General features: G+C 35.8%; 1 protein-coding gene across 7 annotated transcripts in view; it reads right to left on the bottom strand.

Moving 5' to 3' along the window:
• RABGAP1L (RAB GTPase activating protein 1 like) overlaps nucleotides 1-26,374 on the bottom strand; it is a 753,436-nt gene that overhangs the window by 265,902 nt on the left and 461,160 nt on the right. For all 7 annotated transcript variants that reach the window (XM_060644898.3, XM_060644899.3, XM_060644901.3 and 4 more), the window contains 2 exons: nucleotides 10,256-10,381; nucleotides 7,803-7,946 (listed from right to left, as the gene is read on the bottom strand). In XM_060644898.3, coding sequence (XP_060500881.1) covers nucleotides 7,803-7,946; nucleotides 10,256-10,381 — 270 coding nt within the window. The remainder of the gene's footprint in view (nucleotides 1-7,802; nucleotides 7,947-10,255; nucleotides 10,382-26,374) is intronic.

Here is a 26,374-nt window from a genome sequence, read left to right as displayed (position 1 = left end):
GTTTTGTCTGCTTTTCTTTACTGTTGTATCCCCAAACCTGAATGGTGCCAAGCATTTAGAAGGAGTTCAAAAAATGTTGACTAAATGAATGAATGAGTGAATATTTCTTTGAAGCCACAGGAATCACACACAATGGTTCTGCCATTTAACCTGAGGTTTCTATTCTTTCTGTAATATCAAAATTAGCACGAACACAAGAAAGAGCTATAAGACAACTGACGTGAGAACCATAAAAATCCTTGTAGGTGAGAAATAAGTTAGGATCCAAAAACAAGACTTTAGAGTTTGTTTCCCTCTAGTCCTGAAGATTTCTATTGATAAATAAAACTTTAAAATAACCTTTACACTATTTATTGGTTGGTCAAAGCATTTTTTTTTCTACTCTTAAAGTTTTTAGAAAATTTATGTTTATGTTCCTTTGCTCATTCTAATGCATTAAAAATTTTTTTTTTTACATTTACTTATTTTTGAGAAACAGAGTGAGACAAAGTGTGAGTGGGGGAGGGCAGAGAGAGAAGGAGACACAGAATCTGAAGCAGGCTCCAGGCTCTGAGCAAGTGGTCAGCACAGAGCCTGATGCGGGGCTTGAACCCACGAACTGTGAGATCATGACCTGAGCTGAAGTTGGACGCTCAACCGACTGAGCCACCCAGGCGCCCCTCTAATGCATTTTAAATCCAACATATCATTTGAAAAAGGTATCACCTAATGCTAGTGTAGTAATCATATTGCAATATATAAAGGTATCAAATACCTTTGATACACATCATATCAAATACACATCATATACCTCAGACTTCTACAATATTATATGCCAATTATATCTCAATAAAAAATTCACTTATTACTGTTTGAGGAAGAAAAATGGGGGCAAAGAATAAGAATATTATAGAATGAATCTACTCTTTAGATAAGAGGTTCAGAAAACGGTTTTGAAAGGAGGCATCTACTTGGTGGTATTTAATTAGATATGGTAGTATCGTACTTCATTTTTTTCATCACCCAAAGAAGAAAGGAGAGGCAGGAAATATATTCTAATTTGAAGGGTCAATTATTTCATTACATTTCATGAAATATCAAGTTACTATATAAAGCTGAATATATTTGATACTCCAAAAATTGAACTATTTGGGAAGAGTCAACTTCAAACATCAGCTGTCAGTTATTTTGTCAAGATTAAAAAGAAATACTTATGTTCTTATATCTCTGAAAGGTAGAAGAAAAACATACTTTAGGAGGACTACTTCAATCACTAGTCAAGATGAAACAGGATTAAACTTCCTTGAAGGTAAATAGATAAAATTTTGGCCTTAGCAAAAAAAAAAAAAAAAAAAAACAAAAAAAAACAAAAACAAAAAAAACAAAAAAAACAAAACCATCTCAACTAGAGGGAAACAAAGGTGGTTAGAAAGGTAAGAGAGAACCAACAGTTAACTTGTTCTCCTAAGAATATCTGAAGTCATTTTGTTAACTGAAGAAACTGAGAAGTAATAAAAGAGCTATACAGGTGGACAGAGCAGAATGGAGAGTAATATTATTAACTGGATATTTACTGTATAGCCGGCACTTTATATTCATACTCTCATTTCAATCTTTAAAATAAACCTGGGAGATGGTTTTGTTAGCATCATTTAACAGAGAAAAAAACTGAGACGTATATAGGTAAAATAACATAAACAAAATGATACAGGAAGGATTAACTAAAAAGCCAAATATCTAAACTCCAATGTCAAACTGTCTCTATGTTGCTTCTTCTATAACTGAATACATGGCTGGATTTTTCCCACTGGCTTAACTTCTCTTACATGTAAGCACAAAAGTGATTCAACTCGGGGCACCTGGGTGGCTGCGTCAGTTAAGCATCCAACTTCAGCTCAGGTCATGACCTCACAGTCTGTGAGTTCAAGCCCCACATCAGACTCACTGCTGTCGGCATGGAGCCTGCTTCAAATCCTCTGTTTCTCTCTCGATGCCCCTACCCAGCTTGTGCGTGCTCGCTCGCTCTCTCTCTCTCTCTCAAAAATAAATAAAACATTAAAAAAAAAAAAAGTGACTGAGCTCTTAGATCCAGCTCTTAGTTCCCATCTGTATGCAACTTCAGAAATCAAGTGAGTTTCCAACCAAATGAGTTTTATTTTGTTCCATATTCATGAACTCTAATCTGATCTAGGATCTGCCCTCTTAAAAAAACAGAACAAAACAAAACAAAACAAACACCTGCCTTTGATCACAAGGAAGACTTTCACGGAACAAAAACAACTCAAAAGGTAATGTTCCAAATACTCTGGAGAGCTGCTCAGTGGCATCCACTAAGCCCTCATATATACACGCCAGCAATCCCACTCCTACACAGGTACCCAAAGAAGTGCCTTCGGGTGTTTGCCAAAAGACAAGTGGGGAGTGCCTGGGTGGCTCAGTCGGTTGAGCACCTGACTTCAGTTCAGGTCAGGATCTCACAGTTCAAGAGTTCAAGCCCTGCGTTGGGCTTCCTGCTGTCAGCGCAGAGCCCTCTTCGGATCCTCTGTCCCCTCTGTCTCTCTGCCCCTCCCCCACTCACGTGCGCCGGCGCGGGCGCACTCCCTCCGTCTCTCAAAAATAAATAAACATCAAAAAAAAAAAAAAAAAAAAGCTGAAGAATGTTCACAGCAACACTATTTACAAGAACCCTGATGTGGAAACAACCTAAATGCCCATCAACAATACAATGGAAGAATGGATTGGAACAAAAGAACCCTGTCTAGATGCAACTATATGGATGAATCTCACAAACATAGTGATGAATGAAACACCTCCATCAAAAGAGTTCATATTGTAGTATTCCATTTAAATGAAGTTCAAAACAAAATCAAAACTAATGTATGGTGTTAGAAGTCAGGACAGTGGTAACTCACTCTTCAGAGAGGTAGTGAAGGCAGGGGCAATGAGAGAGAGGAGGGCTTCTGAAATTCTTTTTGATCTGGGTGCTTGTTACACAAGTTACGTTCACTTTATGAAAAATCATCACGTTTTCACTAATTTTTGCAAATTTTCTTTTAATCTTTTATACTTCAACAAAAAGTTCTTTTAAAAAAGCACTATTCTGGGGCACCTGGGTGGCTTAGTCAGTTGAGCATCCGACCTTGGCTCAGGTCATGTTCTCACAGTTGGTGGGTTTGAGCCCCACATAGGACTCTGTGCTGACAGCTCAGAGTCTGGAGCCTGCTTTGGATTCTGTCTGCCTGTCTGTCCCTCCCTCTCTGCCCCTCTCCAGCTTGTGCTCTCTCTCTCAAAAATAAATAAATAAACATTTTTTTTAAGCACTATTCTATTCTCGGTGGGTTAACAGTACAATATTTACACTATAATTGTTAATACTTATAGCCTTTTTCTTATCTCCTCAGATAGAGGCAGACAATAAACCATAAAAGGTTTTGTTCTTTTTTTAAATTTTTTTTTAATGTTTATTTATTTTTGAGACAGAAAGACAGAGCATGAACAGGGGAGGGTCAGAGAGAGAGGGAGACACAGAATCCGAAGCAGGCTCCAGGCTATGAGCTGTCAGCACAGAGCCCAACGCGGGGCTTGAACTCACGGACCGTGAGATCATGACCTGAGCCGAAGTCGGACACTTAACTGACTGAGCCACCCAGGTGCCCCGGTTTTGTTCTTTTTAAAAACAATAATTTCATTTCATTGATAGGCTAAATGATAATTTATAGAAAGTTCCATTCATCTCAATATAATAAAATGTTTTTTTCAAACTCTAGTTTAAAATCCTGATGCCATCATCTTCACTAAATAAGGGAATTAACCTGAGTCACCATATATTCAGCTTTATATAAATACTTTAAATACACTATTAACAACTAGAAGTTTTTTTTTTTTTTTTTTTTTTTAAAGTTTTTTTTATTTATTTTTGAGACAGAGAGAGACAGAGCATGAGCAGGGGAGGGGCAGAGAGAGAGGGAGACACAGAATCTGAAGCAAGCTCCAGGCTCTGAGCTGTCAGCACAGAGCCTGACGTGGGGCTTGAACTCACAGACTGTGAGATCATGACCTGAGCTGAAGTCGGATGCTTAACCGACTGAGCCACCCAGGCGCCCCACAACTAGAAGTTTTTAATTCAGACTGCACAAAGTCTACTAACACTCTTCCTAAATTTTCTTCTACTACATTAGCTTCATATTTTTGACCTCCAGATGAATGAAAAAATCCTTAAAAGCATTTAGCACAGGAAAACACGAGACGATGATAAGCTTTCTAAAAGTCACAAGCTTGATGTCTTTCTCACTCTGCAATAGGATCTCTGAGCAAAACAATCCTGAAGATTAACACTTTTGAGTTTTTTTGGTCAGAATGATGAATTTTGAAAAATCAACTTTTCCATCTGAGAATTTCTCAGCATTCCATTTGTAACTAAACATTAATTCATAGCCCAGGAAGATTTAAATCATTTTCCTAAAAAATAGAGAATAGGACAAAAACAATACCTATAGATGATTCTATTTAAGACTGTGTTATATCATTTCTTCTTTTAGAAAACTCTACCTCATATGAAAGAAGAGCTTTGATATAAACAGTTTATTAACTACAAGGAGGAAAGGGGCAAAGAGAAAAAACACAGACAGGCAGGAAATCAAAGTTTACCTAAAAATTTCCTTTGCAAAATAATCCGCTGACAAAGATGAGTTAGTGGAAAGAAATGAATATCCTGATACTGTTCCCAACAAAATTTTGAACTATTAAGGGATGTCATTATTTATTTCCCTGGTTACCATGATCCTGTGATTACAAACTATTCTATGTTTTAGAAAGCTATGCAATTTCCTTAAGCAGCTACAGAATATAGGTTTAAGTGGAGGTAAAGTAATATATATAATACTTATTAATTTTAATAAGCATTAAGATATTTCAAACACTGTAACTAGAAATCACAGTTGGCAAATGATAAGAAGGCTTATAAATCGACTTTTCATTTCTCTACCATATATGTTGCTAATTTTCTTAGCAACTGACATTAGAAATTCCAGTATCTTCAAGATAAAAATTTCCCGAGAAATTATGAATCTGGGTTCCAGAAGACCCATGGATGATACTCCAATGTCAGGTATGGAACCACTGAGATAGAGACAATTTTAGAAGGTCATCAGTCTAGTGAGCTAAAGGATAGTGTTACTATTCTGCCAAAAGTGACCGACAAATCCAATTTAACTGGTATGATTAAGCATATTAATTTCATTCTCATTACTATAATGAACAGTATAGAACTAATATAGTATGAAATTAGATAATCTCTTTCAGCAAAAAAATGAAGCAATGATATTAACTTTTGCAAGCTCCTACTATATATAAAGATAAAACTGTTAAAAGGTCATACCCTCACTTTCCCATTTTTTAATAAATATCATGAAATACTAACCTCAGCTTAGTATGAAATTTCTAGTCCCCAGAGTGATTAAAATAAATAGGACCTATGAATACTCATGAAAACTAAATTTTAGTATTACTTTAAGTTCACAGAACTCAAAGATATAAATTTGGCTTTTACTTTCGAAGAGTATTGCACTAAATTAGAGTCAGAACTGTTCACCACACCAATTTGGATAATCAGGCCAAGTAGAATTTTTAGTACAAATGCCTAAATTTGTGTATACTGTGATCACACCATTTTGACTTTGAATAAAGTTTTAGCTTCTAATTCTGCATTCTTCCTTTAGGTTATATTTATATAGGCAGTTTAGAAATGAATTTATCAGTAAAAAAAAAATCAGAGAGTTACTATGCTATCGGTCAGGTTCTCTAGCTGTTACGTATTCAGAATTGGAGACCTTATTCTGTGACCTTCAGCAAGTCACTCAAACTTTCTTTGTCAAAATATGTTACAAATGTTTACAACTCTTACACCCTTACAAAATGCTCTGCAACTTTCACGTACTGTGCAACTGTTACCTAGAACCTCCAAGAGCGGAACCCAACGTGGCTCGCATATGAAACGGTTACTGCTGTGATAGGCTAGAACTAACAGTTTTACTTTGTGCAGCTGATGTACTTTATCTTCTTTAATCTTACTTTTGAAATGAAATTTCTAGTCCCCAGGGTGATTAAAATGGTTAGACTTTTAAGAATGAGGAAACTGTATAAAAAGTAACGTAGAAATACAAAACTGTCCAGATTATATTAGGTTTCTACTTTTGATTAGCTTTCTTTAAAAAAAAAATTTTTTTTAATGTTTATTTATTTTTGAGAGCCAGAGAGAGACAGAGCACGAGCGGGGGAGGGGCAGAGAGAGAGGGAGACACAGAATCGGAAGCAGGCTCCAGGCTCTGAGCTGTCAGCACAGAGCCCAATGCAGGGCTCGAACTCACAAACCTGAGCCGAAGTCGGCGCTTAACTGACGGAGCCACCCAGGGGCCCCATGATTACTCTAGCTTTCTAATTTAAGACAGTATAATTTATGTACATATATATTCCCAATAATAAAAAAGTTATTCTCCTACAGCAGCTTTCCTATCACTGCTAAGACTGTCCAACATGTTGACTGGCAATATATGATGTATGTGTGTGTAATGTTGCTTATTTCTTTAAGAGTAAAGTAAGTATGGGGTGCCTGGGTGGCTCAGTCAGTTAAGCATCTGACTCTTGACTTCGGTTCCAGACACGATTGTGGTATCAAGCCCTGCACTGGGCTCTACACTGGGTGAGGGGCCTGCTTGAGTCTCTCTCGCCCCTTCTCTTTGCCCCTCCCTGCTTCAAAAAAAAGGAGTAAATAAATTTTGCCACCAAAGGAAATAAAAACCATAAAATATATAAATACAGATACCTAAAATATTTTGCAAGCTAATTTTTGAAATATCCTGCCTGAAAACAAAATTATATGATGTAGAAACTTTAGAGTATCACTTCACTGTTACCTGGTAGGAGTGTCAAACATCATATACAATAGAAATATCTTATGAATTGAGGATTAAATTACTATATAATTAGAGGACAAACTGGGGGTTACCAAAGGGGAGGTCGATAGGGACATGGGTAAAATAGTTTATGGGGATTAAGGAGTGCACTTGTGATGAGCACTGGGTATCTTTTGTTAATGTTTATTTTTGAGAGAGAGAGAGAGAGAGAGAGAGACAGAGACAGAGACAGACATGGAGCAAGTGGGGGAGGGGTAGAGAGAGAGGGAGACACAGAATCTGAAACAGGCTCCAGGCTCTGAGCTGTCAGCACAGAGCCCAATACAAGGCTCGAACTCACAAACTGTGAGCCAAAGTCCTACACTTAACCAATGGAGCCACCCAGGTGCCCCAAGCACTGGGTGCTGTTTGGAGTGCTGAATCACTATATTGTATACCTGAAACTAACATAACACTGTATGTTAACTATACTATACTGGCATTTAGAATAGAATAGAATAGAATAGAATAGAATAGAATAGAATAGAAAATTAAAATTAAATTAAAATTACTGTACAATTTTCATTTATATTCACTCTTGGAGTATAACTGCATTACTATTAGAAACACTTGATTTTAAATTTATTTAACTTTAAGCATCCTTTATATTAGTAATATATTATTACACAAATAAAGGCTTATTATGAATTTTAATTGTATACATTTAATTACCTCATCTTACTTTGAAGAAATTATATATGCTTAAACATTTTCATTTCTCACAAGTAATAAAATTAAAACTAAAATAGTCTTTATTAAAAATTCAAATAGAACTCTATGGTATTTATGGCTTAAAGTAAAAAAAAAAAATTGTAACCACTTTAGAAACTATTTTCTACTTTGGTTTAGGTATGAGAGATGGAGTTACTGTACCTCACAAAGCAGTAAGTCAATGATGTGGAAGACCATGCAGAGAGGGAACTTGGCAGTGAAAAGAGTGAGAAACCACTGGGACGCGTACATATGTGCTTCCAGGTGCAGATCACAAAAATGGGTATGCAGGTCTGGTAACTGCTCCTAAAAAGTCAAAGTGGAAAATTGAGGGGAAGGAAGACTGAGAAGCTTTATTTCCTACCACTACTATAATTTAGGACAAGCTTTCTATGACCACTCTCAATTTTTCGTGGCATCTGCTGAATTTTATGTAATTACACAGAAGCAGTGATAGGAGATGACCACTGGGGACAGGATAATCAAGGAAAATAAAGGCAGACTTGTTATGAACAAATAACAAATATCACCTGTTGCTCACTTGACTGTTCTTGTTTCTTGGGACATGCTTGCTCTGACAGAACACCTGTAGTCTAATCAATGTCATCCCTCCAGAGTCAAGTCCCACACCCCATTCAGGGTTCAACGCCTAACTACCTAGGACAGAAATTTATCTTCTCTTTGGAAACCACTTAATATCAACATCATCTGGGATCTATGTAAATTTGTGCAGTATTGAGAAAAGCCCAAAACATAACCAAACTTTAAAACAATAGGTCTTTGACATTAAAAATGGCAAACTATAGAAACTGTGCAAGTGTATAATGTATGAAATTGGATGTCTTCTAAAAATGCCTTTATGTCACCCTGATCCCTTTTTTTTCCAATTTACGCAAGTAAATGCTTGTCAAAAGCATGAAAGGTAAAGTACAGAGTATCAGCCTAGCTATTCTTCTAACTGAAAGACAAAAGCAAAGATATGTAAAAGCCCACGTTCATTTTGTTTTCATAAACAGATCACAAAAACAAAAAGAAAAGCCTAACTTCTTATATCAGATGCTTTTTGAAAAGCACCCAGATGTACCCATTAGGTACTTTAAATTGGGGTGTCCAAATGGTCACCACTGAAAGACGCTAACAGAAAAATGTGTCTGGTTTTCTTCACAGTACCACAAACATGCTCTTCATTTATCAGTTATACTTATTTGACTCTTAAAGCTTTTAAGAATACGGACCTTAGAAAAAAAACATAAACTCCTGTAAAGAAAAGGTAAAGAAGTGAAAAGTCCCAAATATTTACTTGGAAGGATTAAATCTCTAAAAAAGAGTCTATTGCTTTTACTGTCCATAGTTACCAGATTCTTCTACACAGTCTTTTTTCTCCTCAATGCCTGTACGCCATTGTGCTTACAGTTCATTTGACATCTTTCCCCCATTTCATTTCTTCCTAATGTTTAAGGTTTTCTACCCTCCCACATTCTTTTCTAGTAAAGTTGTCCTTAACTCCACTGCTAAGTCTCTCTCTTCCCTGTTTTAGTTTTTCAGTCTCCTACTGACCTCACCTCCCTCTTTAAGACACCTACGGATCTCCTGACAGGTCATGCCAATGAGCTCCTACCAGTATCTCTGCTGCTGCATCTCCCTAACCTTCATCCTTGATTACTTTACTTTTATCCAACACAGACTCAATCCATTCATGTATTTCCTTCACATTTTTCTTGGATTCCCAATACCCCATATAGAGAAAGCCATATAAACACACTGCACAGGGGCACCTGGGTGGCTTAGTGAGTTGAGCATCAAACTTTGGCTCAGGTCATGATCTCACAGTTCATGAGTTCCAGCCCCACCGTGGGCTCACTGCTGTCAGCACAGAGTCTGCTTCAGATCCTCTGTCTCCCTCTTTCTCATTCTCTATCTCTCTCAATGTTTAATGTTAATGTTTAATAAATAAACATTAAAAAACAGATATAAGATTTCCAACATCAGGTGGAATTTCAAACCTACTCAGTAATTCCTTTTATCAGCACTAGTCATTAACTTTGCTTTTGCTCACAATTTTTTTATAATGTCATATCTGACACAGATTAAATAATGTGTTCCTCTTAAATACAAATTTACACAGACATATTGTGAAACAGTAACAACACTGTTTGAGATCAGGACATTATATGAGGAAAAATTTTTAATACATCTCTACATTAAAATGTTTAAGTTTTTTATCCTCTTTCAATACCTTTCTGTCCCTTCAAAGAGTTCTGTACATGTGGACCTAAATATGGTACTGGTGCTAATTAAGGTGGAGAAAGCTCTTACCTATTTCAATCTTTATTCTGTTAACATCTTCCTTTCTTTACAAATAATACTTGGGAATCTCTTCACTGACTTAACTCACTATATTAAAGTTGAATATTTAAAATAGAAGACTATTTTAAAAATGATCAAAGGGTGAAATAAATATTAACACCAATGTAGATAGTGGTCAGAAACCAAATATGTCTACATTTTCTGTAGAAGTCCATTAAACCTCCATGAATCATTATTGTTCATCAATTTTATTACTTTTTCTGTACTTCAAACAACCCCTGAGTGACAAAAGCCTAATTTTCACTTACCTGCATTAGTCTCTCCAACTGATAGAATTTACAGTGAAGATCTTCAAAGTTGTTTTTGTAGAGATCTCGCAAACCATAGTCATACATGATTTTCACCAAAACACAGAATGCTTGTTCCTCTGGCATCTATAGGAAAATAGATATAGAGAACCTGACTGAGTGGCATGTGGCCAGAATGTCAGAAAAGTCCCTTCATGTTAGCAGTCCGCTGCATCAATGGCTAAAGGCCTCTACTCACAGTTCCTGAGTTCAAGCCCCGCATCGGGCTCCGTGCTGGCAGTGTGGAGCCTGCTTGGGATTCTTTCTCTCTGCCCTTCCCCTGCTCATGCTCTCTCTCTCAAAATAATAAATAAACTTTAAAAAAAATAGGTAATACACTCACATGATTCAAAAATCAAAATGATGCAAAAGTACATAAAGGTAAAAGTCTTATTCCTCTCTATCTCCAAGTATAATAACCCCTGTACCCGCTCCCCCCCATCTCTTTGCACTTGATCTTAGCCAAAAGGCCGAGAAGCGATGCCCCCCATCTCTTTGGCATAACCTTATAACTATGTTCAATAATTTCTCATGTATCCTGCTAGTATTTCTTTATGCAAATAAAAGAATCACACTTATTTCATTTCTTCCCTTATCTACATAGAAGATAACATTCTCTAAACATTACTATGCATCTTGCTTCCACAGCCCCCCCCTCCAAACATATTCCCAAAAGAGGGACTGCTGGGTCAAAGGGTAAGTGCAATTTTAATTTTGATAGACAGGGAGAGGCTGCCTTCCCAGTCTTCTTGATACTGCTATTTTCTTTCTATATAAATAGTTTTTAGGAAAGAATGTTATGAACTTCCAACATTAAGAGTTAAATGACAAACTCTAATATACCCTTCCTAGAGGTATTTTTATCTGAACAGAAAATGAAATCTTAAACCCAAGAAACAAATCTCTACATCGTGGTATCAATAAACTGAAGGGATTTAGAAAGAAACATATCCAATATTCTAGAAATTACATCAAGCCAACAGAAAAAGATTTTATCTTTAACTCACTGTCCTAAAATGTAACTGTTTATGTAAACATTTACTTGCAATGTCACTTCTTTGAAAATCTGACCTTGGCTGATTATATTTGACACCTTGTTAAATTAACTGCCTGCCTGAATAATTGAATCAAGTAGAATTCTATTTACCCACTTAGAAATGTAACTATTTATTTAAATTCCTACACCAATTGGCCACTTCTATTTTCTACTTACAAACCATAAAATATGTAAATAGTTAAATAAAACCTAAAGTTAAGTAAGTACACTTAGTTGTTGTTATTTCAATTCTATAAATATTTACTTATTTCATATTTTTTTAAGCTTATTTATTCATTTTGAGAGAGAGAGAGAGAGAGAGAGAGCGAGAGCGCGCACATGCAGGGAAGGGGCAGAGAGGGAGGGAGAGAAAGAATCCCAAGCAGGCTCCACACTGTCAGCTCAGAGCCCAATGTAGGGCTTGATCTCAGCCACCGTGAGATCATGACCTGAGCCAAAATCAAGAGTCAGACCTTAACCAACTAAGCCAGGCACTTCTACTTATTTCTTTTTTATCTGAGTTGTTTGGGGCTTTGACCCCAGGTGTTCAAGTCAGCAAACATTTTTCAGCTTACACTCATTTAGATGCAAGTGCACTGTATTCTTCCCTCTTTTAACAATTCTGTCATTGAAGCCTCAAGTGACACTGACTTGCACATGCATGGTGTACCCCTCTTACCACCAAGGTCTTAGCCTCTCCATCTTTCTCTTGGATCTTTCCTAAAATGGTCATACAAAAGTGCTCATGTAAGGTAATGGTAGCCAGCCCTAGAGAAACGAATTCACTTATAATCTCCCTCTAAGTGAATGATGTTTAGTTAAATAGTTGGTACCCTATAAAGGGAACAAGCCTTTATTTCCTTAGATGGGTAAAGCCATTAAAGTAAATGAAAGGTTTAAATGCCGTGTGGGATTCACACAGCCAGTCACTGAACATGAGAGACGTATGCAGTGTGCTAGGCCCTGCGCACACAGAAGTAATGGTATAGCATCTTCCCAAAGGACAACTAAATAGGCAATCTCTTTGACTTGGATATGGATACACCAATCCTGGGATAAACAACATCGCTACAGCTAGAGCACAAGCAAGGGGTGGGTATGAGCTCGACCAGGAAAAATTAGTCAGGAAAATGACAAATGAACATAAATCTTTACTTTGCCTTTAGATATGGAGCTTAAATTCTCCCTCCCTCCATCTATCTCCCTCATCTCTATCTCACTCTTCTCGGCTCTTTCCTCCCCACTCCCCATCCATTTCTCTCTCACACACAAACAATATATTTAATACACGTTCTTAAAAAGACAAAAGCCTTTATACATTGGAGTTTGATCCCCCAAAATAAAGTAGCCCAATTCCAGTCCATAACCTTTATTTTAAAAAAAGAAAATCTGGGGCACCTGGGTGGCTCAGTTGGTTGAGCGAACGACTTCGGCTCAGGTCATGATCTTGCGGTCTGTGAGTTCGAGCCCCGCGTCGGGCTCTGTGCTGACAGCTCAGAGCCTGGAGCCTGTTTCAGATTCTGTGTCTCCCTCTCTCTGACCCTCCCCCGTTCATGCTCTGTCTCTCTCTGGCTCAGAAATAAATAAATGTTAAAAAAAAATTTAAAAAAAAGAAAATCTCCATTTGGGGGAGTGGGGAGTCTTAGAGCTCTCGTCTTCCATGTCTAGCTTCAGGCAACAAAAATCAAGTTTTCGATTTCCAGTAGGTTCACATGCCACACAAAAATGGTAAACGAACCCTACAAAATACCAGCCCAGCTGGGGTAGAGTCAATACTGAAGATCAGCGAAGATGAAGGTCAGGCATAATAGGTTCTTACAGGATCTCAGATATCGTCTCATCATAAAACTGACTAAAAATGAACGTTATGAAGTCAAAAAGGCTGTGAAACAAAATGAGTGAGAAAGTAATGTGAAACACGTATAATCCTTTGGAAAGTGAAAATGCAACCTTCTCTTTCTAGTTTAAACACTAAATGCAATCTATTCAGCATGTCTAATTAAGCTTCCCTGGATATTTCTCTTTGCATTAGTAGTAGCAACCAGCGCAAGCAAATAAAACTTAGCAAAAAAATGTCAAAGATTTTAAAAATGAAAATAAAGATCTAAAAATATATAAAACAGACAACAAATACTGACTGACATTTAAACTGCAAAGGCTTGTAATGATATTTTGTTTTTGAAGGATAAGATAATACATGTTTGAGGAAGATATACCTTAGAAAAGTGTCAGTATCAGGGAGTAAAAGCTGATCCTAGACTGGTGGTATTGTGAAATGTGAGAAGTCTGATAGGAAAATATAGTTTGGAAATTCTTTCTTTTTAAAGTTTTATCTAAGTAAAATCTACACCCCATGTGGAGCTCGAACTCACAACCCCGCGATCAAGAGTCACATGCTCTTCCAACTGAGCCAGTGAGGCACCCCCACAGTTTGGAAATTCTAAACAGTAATCACTTACTGATGGCCATGAATGATTCCAACAATGGCACAAGATTTTACTTCTAAAATTAAATAATTTATTAGCACTGTCAATGCAAATAAACATAATACTAATAATTCTATTAACAAGTTGGGTAATAGGGGTCTTGCTAAAGCATTAGGAGTATTTGGCCATTATCCAGAACTCATCAAACAGCACAAAGTAAATGGACTGGAGTTGAGAAGTGCTGTGTAGCAGGGCAGCATTTGATAGTATTTCCATCATCCAGATTAAAACATTTACAAACAGACTCAGAGGTCAGATAACAGTACAATGCAGCAAAACAATGAGTAAGTGATTTTCAGTATTTACTACTTCTGGATTTTAAAACTTTATCTCATTGTAAGCTTAATCATTCCATTTTCTCCAGCTTTATTGAGATGCAATTGACATTGAACACTGTGTAATTTTCAAGTGTTCAAAGTGATGATTATATATAGATATGTTAAAAATATAACATATATATATATTTCTCAAAATGATGACCATCATAGATTAGTTAAAAGATCTGTCACCTCACATAGTTACAATTTTTTCGTGTAGTAACTTTTAAGATCTCTCTTAGCAACTTTCAAATATACAATACGGTATTTTCAACTACAGTCATCAAACTGTTAACCAGAACTTATTAATTTCATAACTTAAAGTTTGTACCATTTCACCACACTCACCCATTCTCCCCCCACCCCGTGGCAACTACCAATCTACTCTCTTTAATGACTTCAGCTTGTTTAGAGTCTATATATAACTGATACACACTTACTTTCTTAGCATAATGCCCTTTAGGTCTACCCATGCTGTCACAAATGTCAGGATTTCCTTTTTTATGGGTGAATAGTATTCCATTATATGTATATGCCACATTATCTTTACCCATTCACCTGCTGATGGACATCTAGGTTGTTTCCATGTCTTGCCTATTGTAAATAGTGCTGCTATGAACATGGGGGTGCTAATATCACTTTAAGATGGTAATTTCATTCTTTCTGGACATATATTCAGAAGTGGAATTGCTGGATCATACGGTAGTTCTATTTTTAATATTCCGAAGAACGTCCATACTGTTTTCCATAGTAGCTTCACCAGTTTACATTCCCACCAAAGTGTACAAGGGTTCCCTTTTATCCACATCCTTGCCAATATTTGTTACCTCTGGTCTTTTTGATAATAGTTATTTTAACAGGTGTGAGACAATATCTCATTGTGTTTTTTATCTCCATGATGATTTGTGTTGTTGAGCACCTTTTCATATACCTGTTAGATTCTGAGTATCTTCTTTGGAAAAAATGTCTATTCAGGTCATCTGCCCATTTATTCATTGGGTGATCTGCCCCCTCCCCTCCCCGAGTTATAGTTCTTCATATGTTTTGGATATTAACCCTTATCAGATATGTGGTTTGCAAATATTTTTTCCCATTGTGTAGGCTGCCCTTTCATTTTGCGGATGTTTCTTTTGCCATGAAGATGTAGTCCCACTTGTTAATCTTTGCTTTTGTTGTCTGTGCTTTTGATGTCCTATCCAAAGAATCACTGTCAAGACCAAAGTCAAAAAGATTTTTATCTATGTTTACCTCTAGGTGGTTTCAGGTTTCAGGTCTTACATTTAAATACTTAATCCATTTTAATTTTTATGAGATGTAAGACAGGGGTGCAGTTTCATTCTTTTGCATATGGTGTCCAGTTTTCCTAACACCATTTACTAAAGAAACTACCCTTTCCCCATTAAATATGCCTAGCTTCTTTGTCAAATTATTAGTTGGCTATATATGCATAGCTTTATTTCTGGGCTCTCAATTCTGTTTCATTGGTCTACAGAACAATTTTTATGTCAGTATCATACTGATTACTATAGTTTTGTAGGAGATACTGATATGTCAGTATCATTTGATTACTATAGTTTAGTAAGAGAGTTTAAAATCAGAAAAGTGTGATGCCTCCACCTTTGCTCTTCTTTCTCAGGACTGTTTTGGCATTCAGGGTCTTCTATGTTTCCACACAACATTTTAGATTGCTTTTTCTAATTATGAAAAACTGTCATTGGGATTTTTAAGTTTTTAAAATTAAAAAAAACTAATTTTAGAGAGCACAAGTGGGGGAAAGGTGCAAAGGGCGGGGGGGGGGGGGGAGAAAGGGAGAGAGAAAGAATCTTACACAGGTTCCATGCTCAGCATGGAGCCTGACCTGGGGCTCGATCCCACAACCCTGGGATCATGACCTGATCCAAAATCAAGAGCCAGATGCTCAACCTACAGAGCCACTCAGGCACCCTTGTCATTGTGATTTTAATAGGGATTGCATTGAATCTGTAGATGACTTTGGTTATTACCAATTCTTCTGATCCATGAGAAGGAGTATGTTTCCATTTATGTCTTCTTCAATTTCTTTCATCTATGTTTTATAGTTTTCAGTGTACAGTAATTCACCTCCTTAAATTTATTACTAAATATTTAACTTTTTGATACTACTGTAAATAGGATTATTTTATTTCTTTTCCAGATAGTTCATTGTTAAGTATATAGAAACATAACTGAAGTTTGTATGTTGATTTCATATCCTGCAACTGTAATGAATTTGCTGATTAGTTCTAACAGTTTTTTTGGTGAAGTCTTTAGGGTTTTCTATACATAAGATCATGTCATCTTCAAAGAAAGACTTTCATTTTTTTCCTTTCTGATTTGGATATCTATGATTTCTTGTTCTTGCCTGACTGCTCTGGCTAGCATATCCACTACTATGTGGAATATGAGTGGTGAGAGTGGTCTCCCTTGTCTTATTCATAGTCAAGAAAAAGCTTTATTTTTCTTTGTTTCAGTGGGGATATAACTGACACATAACATTATATTAGTTTCAGGTATGTAACATAATATGTAACATAATAGTTCAATATCTGTACATAATTGAAATGATCACAAGTCTAGTTAACATCTATCACCATAGATGTTCAATGATTTTTCTTGCAATGAGAACTTTTAAGATTTAATCCCAGCATTATACAGATGCCTGGGCTGGTCAGTTGGTTAAGCCTCCCAACTTCGACTCAGGTTGTGATCTCACAGTTAGTGCATTTGAGCCCCGCGTCAGGCTCTGTGCTGACAGCTCAGAGCCTAGAGCTTGGAGCCTGCTTTGGATTCTATGTCTCCCTCTCTCTCTGCCTCTCCCCTGCTCATGCTCTCTCTCTCTCAAAAATAAATAAACATTAAAAAATTTTATTTAAAAGAAAAGATTTAATCTCTTAGCATTTTTCAAATGTGCAAAGCAGTATTATTAACTATAGTCACTACGCTGTACATTACATCCCTATGACTTACTTATTTAATAACTGGAAGTTTGTACCTTTTGACCTCCCCCTCACCCATTTCACGTACCCCTAACCCCCCACTTTTGGCAACTATTTGTTTTCTCTATTTATGAACTTTTTTTGGTAAGATTCTACATGTAAGTGAGATCATATAATATTTGTGTTTCTCTGTTTATTTTATTTAGCATAATGCATATACATATATGAGACACATTTTCTTTATCCACTCATCCATCCATGGCCACTTAGCCTGCTTCAATACCTTGGCTATTATTGTAAGTAATGCTACAATGACCATAGGGGTGCATATATCTTTTGGCTTCAGTGTTTTTATATCCTTTGGATAAATACCCAGAACTTGAACTGTTAGGTCATACGGTAGTTATATTTTAATTTTTTGAAGAATCTCTATACTATCTTCATAGCAGCTGCACCAATTTACATTCCCACCAATAGTACATAAAGGTTCCCTTTTCTCTACATCTTTGCCAATACTTGTTACTTTTTGTCTTTTTGATAATAGCCATTGTCCTATATATATGTATATATATACACACATATATATGTATATATACACGTATATATGCGTATATACACACACATATATATGTATATATATACGTATATATACACACATATATACGTATATATACATATATATACACACGTATATATGTATACACACATATACACACATATATATACACACGTATATACGTGTATATATACACATATATACACGTGTATATACACACATATATACACGTGTATATACACGTATATACACACACATATATACGTGTATATATACGCATATATATGTATATATATATAAGGTGTATATGTACATATATAAGGTGTATATATACATATATATATACACACACATATATATGTGTATATATAAGGTGATATTTCATTGTGGTTTTGATTTGCATTTCCCTGAGGATTGGTGACGTTGAGCACCTTTTATTGTAGCTCTTGGTCATCTGTATATCTAAAGGGAAAACTTTCAACCTTTCACCATTGAGTATGATGTTACTGGTTTGTCATATATGGCATTAATTATGTTGAGGTACATTCTATACCCAATTTGTTGAGAATTTTTATCATGAATGGATGTTGAATTTTGTCAAATTCTTTTTCTCCATCTATTGAGATGATCATACAATTTTTATCTTTCATTCTACTAATGTGATATATCACATTTATGATTTGCATATGAACCATCCTTGCATTTCAGGGATGAATCCCACTTGCTCGTGGTGTATGATCCTTCTAATGTGATGTTCAATTCAGTTTGCTAGTATTTTGTTGAGAATTTCTGCATGTATATTCATCAAGAGTATACTGTCTTACAGTTTTCTTTTTTTGTAGTGTCCTTAATATGGTTTTGGTGTCAGGGTAATGCTTGCCTTGTAAAACTAATTTGGGAGTTTTCCCTTCTCAACTTTTTGGAAGAGTTTGAGAAGGACTGGTATTAATGGTTCTTTTAAAGTGTTGGTAGACTCTACCAGTGAAACCATCTGGTCCTGGACTTTTATTTGTTGGAGGATTTTTGATGACTGATTCAATCTCCTCTTACTCATTATTGGTGTATTCAGATTTTCTATCTCTTCAGTCTTCATTGGCTGTTTTTAGGAATTTATCCATTTTTTTCTAGGTTGTCAAATTTGTGGGAGCATACTTACTCATAGTAATCTCATAATACTATGTATTTCTCTGGTATCGGTTGTAATGTCTTTTCTTTCACTTATAATTTCATTTATATGAGTCTTCTTTCTTTTTTATTTGGTTAGTCTAGCTAAATATCTGTCAATTTTGTTTACATTTTCAAAGTACCAACTATTAGTTTTGTTAATATTTTCTATTGCTTTTCTATTCTCGATTTCATTTGTTTCTGTTGCAGTCTGTATTATTTTCTTCCTTCTACTAATTTGGGGCTTAGCTTGTTCTTATTCTAGCTCCTTGAGGTATAAAGTTAGGTTATTTGAGATATGACTATTTCCTTGATGTATGCATCTATCACTATAAACTTCCCTCTAAAGCTGCTTTTACTGCATCCTGTAAGTTTTGGTATTTAGTGTTGCCATTTTCATTTCTCTGAAGATCTTTTTTTAATGTTTTACTTATTTTTGAGAAGACAGAGCATGAGCAGGGGAGGGCAGAAAGAGGGGCGGGGAGAGAATTTGTAGCAAGCTCCAGGCTCTGAGGTCGATGTGGGGCTTGAACTCACGAACTGTGAGATCATGACCTGAGTGGAAGTCAGACACTTAACCGACTGAGACACCCAGGTGCCCCTCTCTCAAGGTAGTTTTTAACTTCCCTGATGATTTCTTCTTTGAATCACTGTATGTTCAGGAGCGTGTGGTTTAATTTCTGCATATTCACGAATTTTCCAACTCTTCTCCTGTTACTGATTTCTAGTTTCATACCACTGTGATGGTAAAAGCTACCTTATACAGGTCTTATATTCATAAATTTCTTGAGATTCTTTTCCGTGACCTAACATATGATCTATCCTAGAAGATGTTCCATGAGTGCTTGAGAAGAATGTGTATCCTGCTGGTGTTGGGTGGAATGTTTTGTATATGTCTGTTTAGTCCATTTAGTCTATAGTGCTGTTCAAATCTGCTGTTTCCTTATTGGTTTTCTGCCTAGATGATCCATTGTTGACAGTGAGGTTTTAAAGTCCCCAAATATTACAGTTGTTATTTATTTCTCCTTTTAGTTCTGTTTGTATCTGCTTTATATATTAGGTGTGCCAATGTGGGTGAATACATGTTTTTAATTGTTATAACATCTTCTTGACGGCATTTTTATCATTATATGGTGACTTTGTCTCTTTTGACCTTTTTTAGCTTCAAGTCTATTTTGTCCAATGTAAGTATAGCTACCTCTGCTTTCTTTGGGTTACAATTTGCTTGAAAAAGGTTTTTTCTCCTTTTACTCTCAGTCTGTATGTGTCCTTAAGACTAAAGTGAGTCTCTTATAGACAACATATTATTGGGTCTTGTTTTCTTTTTCCAATCAGCTATTCTATATCTTTTGATTGGAGAATTTATCCATTTATGTTTAAAGTCATTATTAATAGATAACAGCTCACTATTGACATTGTGTTAACTGTGTTCTGACTTTTTTTGTGGGTTGTTTCTTGCTTTCTCTTTTGCTGTCTTCCTTTATGATTTAATGGCTTCCTGTGACAGTATGCTTTCTCTTCTTTTCTCTTTAGTGAATCTACTGTCAATTTTGCTTTGTGGTTACCATGAAACTTACATAAAATAGCCTATAGTTATAACATCCTATTTCAGGCTTAGGAAAACTCAACTTTGATAGTATACAGAAATGGGATACTATTACTTCTCCCCCCCACCTCACACTTTAGGTTATTGATGTTAGAATATACATCTTTTTTATATTGTATAGAAAAAAATTATTGTGGTTATGGTTATTTTTAATATATTTATTTTTTTAACTTTACACAAGAGTTGTAAGTAAATTATGTACTACCACTATATATTATACAAACTGACTTTGACTACATATTTACCATTACCAGTGAATTTTACACATTCATATGCTTTCACAATGTTAATGAGCATCCCTTTTATTTCAGCTTGATAAATGCCCTTCAGAGTTTATTTTAAGAGAGGTCCAGTGATGATGAACTCCCTCGGCTTTTGGCTGTTTGGAGAAATCTTTATCTCTCCTTCATTTCTGAAGGTTAGCTTTGCCAGGTATGATATACTTTTTCTCTCAATACATCTTTGAATATATCGTCCCACTCTTTCCTGGCCTACAGTGTTTCTGCTGAGATACTAAATAGTTATATGGGGAGTTCACTTATATGTGGTGAGTAGCTTTCTTCTTGTTGTCCTCAAAATTCTCTTTGATTTTTGACAACTTAATTATAATGTGTTTTGGTGTAACCCTGTTCAGATTATAACCATTAGGGGTCTCCTGGGCATCATAAATCTGGAAGTCCTTTTCTATCCCCAAGTTTGGGAGGTGTATAGCCATTGTTGCTTTAAATGGACTTTCTTTCCCTGTTTCACTTCCTTCTGGGATTCCCAAAATGCATATATTACTTCATGTGATGGTGTCCCATAAGTTCTGTAGGCTTTCTTCACTTTTTTTCATTTTTTTCTTTTTGCTCCTCTGACGTGACAGTTCAAATGACTTATATTCTAGTTCACGGATTCCTTCTTACATTTGGTTGAGTCTGTTGTGGTTGTCTATTAAAGTCTTCAGTTCAATCATTGTAGTCTTCAGCTCTAGAATCTGTATTGTGATGGTTTCTATTTCTTTCTTGACTTCATTTTGTTTTCTTAACTTCATTTAGTTATCTGTGTGTTCTTGTAGCTCACTGAACTTTGAAAGGATTATTCTGAATGCTTTATTAGACATTTCATAGACCTCCATTTCTTTATAGTTACTTGAGCTTTATTAGTTTCCTTTGGTAGTGTCATGTTTACCTGATTCTTCATGATCTATGATTCCTTATGTTCTTATCTGCACACCTGATTAAGTGGTCTCCTCTTCCACACATTACAGGTTTGCTTTGGCATGAAAAGACCTTCACCAGTTAGCTCAGCTTAAGTACTAATGGGTTAGTTAGTAGCATCTGTGGGAAAGCAGGGCGTGCTATCAGAGACCAGTTGAGTGAGGCCACTGCTCATGCTCTGAGATCTGGGGGGGATGGTACTGGCTAGGCTACACAGTTGGGTGAGCCTGCTGGCTGTGCTAAACATTCAAGACCAGTGGGTGGGCTCACAGATTGGGTGGGGCTGCTGGCAATGCTCCATGGTCAGGTGAGGCCACTAGCTTGGTTCTGCAATCACTTTTAGATGAACACGGTCAGAGGCCACGTTCCCTGGCAGGGTGGTGCCACTGGTTGGACTCCCCAGTTAGGCAGAGTTATGGGTTGACCTCTGAAATAGCCCCTGGTCAAGTGGGGTCTCAGGTTGTCCTGCCTGACCAGATGGTGATGCTGGCTGGCCTTTGTGTTCAGGTGGGGCCATGGGGCGTATCTCAAAGTTGTGCAGGACCATAGGCTTGGCTTCACAACCAGGCAAGCCACTGACTGTGCTCTGCTGTTGGATAGAGTAACTGCCTGGGCTCTCTGGTCAAGAGGGGTTTCCAGCTATTATCCCACAGATGAGTGAGGCTAGAGACTGTGTTCTGTGCTCAGGTGAAATTACTGTCCAGGTTTCCTAACTAGGTGAGGCTGCAGGCTGTATTCAGCAATTGGGTAGGAGTGTAGCCTGGGCAAGACTGTAGGCTGGGCACTCTGGCTTGGTGGTTCTGTAGACTAGGTTTTGAGTCTGCCCAGGGTCACTGTTATGCAGGGCCAGAGGCTATGATCAAGAGTTGGGCATGGCTTCTGACTTGGGTCTCTGTCTGAGCAGGGCTATAACATGGAATCTACAGTAGCTTGGATTCTCTGGTCAGGACTGGAGGCTAAGCTCAGCAACTGGGTGGGGCTATGAATTTCCTTCCCTGTGAGCAAAGCAGTAGAACACGTTCCATGGCCAGTCTGGCCCATTGACTAGGGATCCAAATCAGGCAGAACTGCCAACCAATATACGTTTTTTTAAAAATATTAAGAATCTGGAGCATGGGGATCTCTAATATTGAATACCCATCTTTGCTATATACATACAGGATCTCTGTCGTAAAATCAGTGCTGTTTTATTGGGGAAAGGAGGAAATAAGTATTAACATCTTATAATTTAAGATATCAAAATATCATCCATGGCTCTATGAAATACAAAACTAAGGACCTGACTCACATGTGTAATCTGAGAATCAATCATGATGTAATCATTGTTTGGTAACAAATGTTGATAAGTATCTGCCATCTGTACTAACACTGAATGGAGACAGTCTCTAAGCTTCGTTGCTTCTTTCTGCAATGAACCATAAAACAAAGCAGGTCTAAGTACTTCAAAAGTTTTTAAGGCTCACCTGATGTAAGATACATCAACATATGTTTCAAAGTAAAATTATATGTTAATATAAAATAATCCCCTTATTTAGGATAAAACTAAATTTTCTGTTATCCATGATGGTGTTTCATATATTTTTGTAATAAATCTATGTTTTTCCATGAAGGCAATGAAAATTCCACTAATTTTTAGTTTTCTTCAACAAAGAAAGATGCTAGTGACAACTCTGAAAATCATGAGCTCGTGAGTGTTCATTTTCTGTTTACAAATTGGAAAGCAAATAAAACGAAAACTTCTAGCTGTTCATTTTCCTTTTAAATCAAATACATGCTAAAATATATTTAAATTAAATGTCTATTTATAAGCCATAAAACATATTGTACAACATACTAGTTTGCTGTGTGCAATCGATTTAAGCTAGTGGGACAAGGGTCCAAAAGAAAAGGCAGAGTAAATAATTACCAATTTTAGAAAAAAATAGCAACAAATAGTATTATTAGAGGCATTTGTTCATGACTCCATCTGATCCTCATAAAAATTCTGTAAGGTGTGTATTATTTTTACATGTTAAATATTAACTAGTGAAGTTCAGAGAAGTTAAGTGATTTTCCAATAACTACACATCTATTAAGTAAAGCCTGGATTTAATTCCATGGTTGCATGCTTTTTTTGTGCCAGATACAAAATAAGACCCTTTTCATTAATAATATAAAGTATTCAATATTCATAAAAATCCTAGAAGAATGATAATATTACTTTCATTTTATAAATGAAGAAGCTGAAGCTCAGAGAGTTTAGGAAACTTGAAAGGTATTAAACCACAATTCAAATGTATAGTTGTGCCTTTCATTATCCATGAAAGAGTTCAGCTTTGAAAGGGCAGAGAAACCAAAGACAGTAGTTAATGGGAAGATCAAGAGACTGTTTTTTAAAGGTAAGATGTCTTGAGTGTATTTACGCACATGGAGATGTTGTGAAATGGCTCAAAAGAAGTGAAGCAAGAATTAACTTGGAACAGAAAAATTTCTTGGATCTTAAGGGAAAAAAATGATTTAGGAGTACAGGACTTATTAAAAAATACAGCTCATTAAAAATTTCAGCTACTCTAAGTCAAGGTTATGTCACATGTAGCAGAATGCTGAATAATATAATGGCACATGTACTTTTACTTACATATATATATAAAGACACTAGGAAGTCAGTATCTTCCATCTTGGGTTCTGCGGAAATATTTTAATAAAACTAAGAAGTAGCTCTGCTTCTCATTTCTTAAGTCCACTGGTTAAATCTTATCTTAAACCTATCTTTTTGGGGAGTTGCATTAAAGGATTTGTAACTTGTAATTTTTAAACCTTATTTCATTTTTAAATATAACCCACAAAAATGCATAAAAGTTAAATGCATGCTTTAATAAATAATTTGATCATAAAGTGAAACCAAATAATTATAAAGACAAATGTAACCACCACCCAGGTTAAGATAGAGTACTGTCAGTACTCTTGAAGATCCTGGTATGTCACTTCCCAATAATGACTCCTCATTTGTCAAGAAATCACTATCCTGGGTTACCTGGGTGGCTGGCTCAGTCAGTTAAGCATTGACTCAGTTTGGGCTCAGGTCATGATCTCACGGTTTGAGATCACAAAGTCTGACAGCATGGCGCCTGACTAAGATTCTCTCTCTCCCTTTCTATCTGCCCCTCCCTGGGCTCGCAAGTGCTCTCTTTCTCTCTCAAAAATGAATGAATGAATGAATGAATAAATAAATAAATAAGAAATCACTATTCTGACTTTATCAGTAATCACTTCATTGGTGTTATTTATATTTTCCACCTACGTAGCATCCTAAAAATAGACTTCAGTTTTGTCTGCTATGACCTTTCCACTAAAGGGAAACATAACAAATGATACCAAGTATACTCTTCTTTCTTACTAAACCTTATGTTTGTATGACTCATTCACATTAATTTAGGTAGTGTAAAACATTCATTTCACTGTTATATAGTGTTCTATTAAATATATCACAATTTTTCCATTTTAATATCTAATTACAATTCTAGTATTAGACACTCTAACAGCGGACATTTGAGGTGTTTGTTATAAACACTGATCTGAGGACAATTCTAACACACAATTTTGGTGTACATGTGCATAAGTTTGACTGAAATATATATTTAGGAGTGGAATTGCTGGGTGTGCATATCTTTGTCAGACAAAACCTTTGGTTTCTGAAGGAATTGTGCCCAGTCATGGTTTTTTTTTTTTTTAATTCAATAGTTTTAAACATTCTGGATTATCCAAAAATAATCCTTTCTGTAGTTGGAAAGCCTCCATGCTTGCCAATAATAGTATATATACGCTAATTTAACCTTAAAAAGGAACATGATTTTCTGAAGGTCTAAAAAAAAATGTATGTTCAATGAAAAAAAAATTTTAAACTTCTTGACAAGAAGTATGGTAGTAAAACATATTGGGTTAAAAATTATTTAAAATAGTTTATATGATATTTAGAATGAAATATATACAAGAATATCATTTATCATATTTCCAAATAAGCAATGACTAATACTATAATGATGATATCACTGATTATTATTGCATATTTAACATCAAAGGCACATGAACACTATAATGGTTACAAGCAATCTGTGCCATAATATTCTTCTCCAACTGTAAATGATAAATTCCTTGTAATTCTATCAATAGATATACTAGCATCTACTGTGACAGACAATTCTTTGGCTTAAAATACTACAAGTTGCAAAGCTATTATCAAAGCATCTGGAAATTTCTAAGTATCAAGAAAGAGAAATTAATTATTTCCTAAAATTACTTAGACAATGGAAAACCTTAAAAATTCTAAATAAATAAAAAACGTTGAAAAAAAATTAAAAAAAAATAAATAAAAAACGTTGAAAAAAAATTAAAAAAAAAATTCTAACCTTTTGTTTTTGAACATATTTTCATTTTTGATCTTCCCTTCCTCTTAGGCAGTGACTGTGAAATATAAATGACCATGGGGGAGGAAAAGACAGTATCCGAAAAGAAGCAGATTCTGACAATGATTAATATGGAGCTGCCAAAGGATGTCTGGCAGCAAAAAGAAGCAAATGCTTATGTAACTGATAAAAAATTAGTTAGTAGCAAATAACATATCTCCCTGGAACCTGAGATAGCGTATTTGATGAATTGTTTAAGCTAGCCTTTATTCTTCTACCTGCTTACGCCACAGAGGCAAAAATATGAAAAAGAAAAAAATTACAGGTGATTTCTCTTACTCGAGTTGGTTAATGGATGAGTTGGTCATTTAATGGAATAT

This window comes from Panthera onca, chromosome F1 (assembly GCF_046562875.1).
Source record: "Panthera onca isolate mPanOnc1 chromosome F1, mPanOnc1 haplotype 2, whole genome shotgun sequence".
Taxonomy (NCBI): domain Eukaryota; kingdom Metazoa; phylum Chordata; class Mammalia; order Carnivora; family Felidae; genus Panthera; species Panthera onca.
Note: the sequence above shows the minus strand (reverse complement) of the source record. Positions and strands in the feature narration are given on the sequence as shown.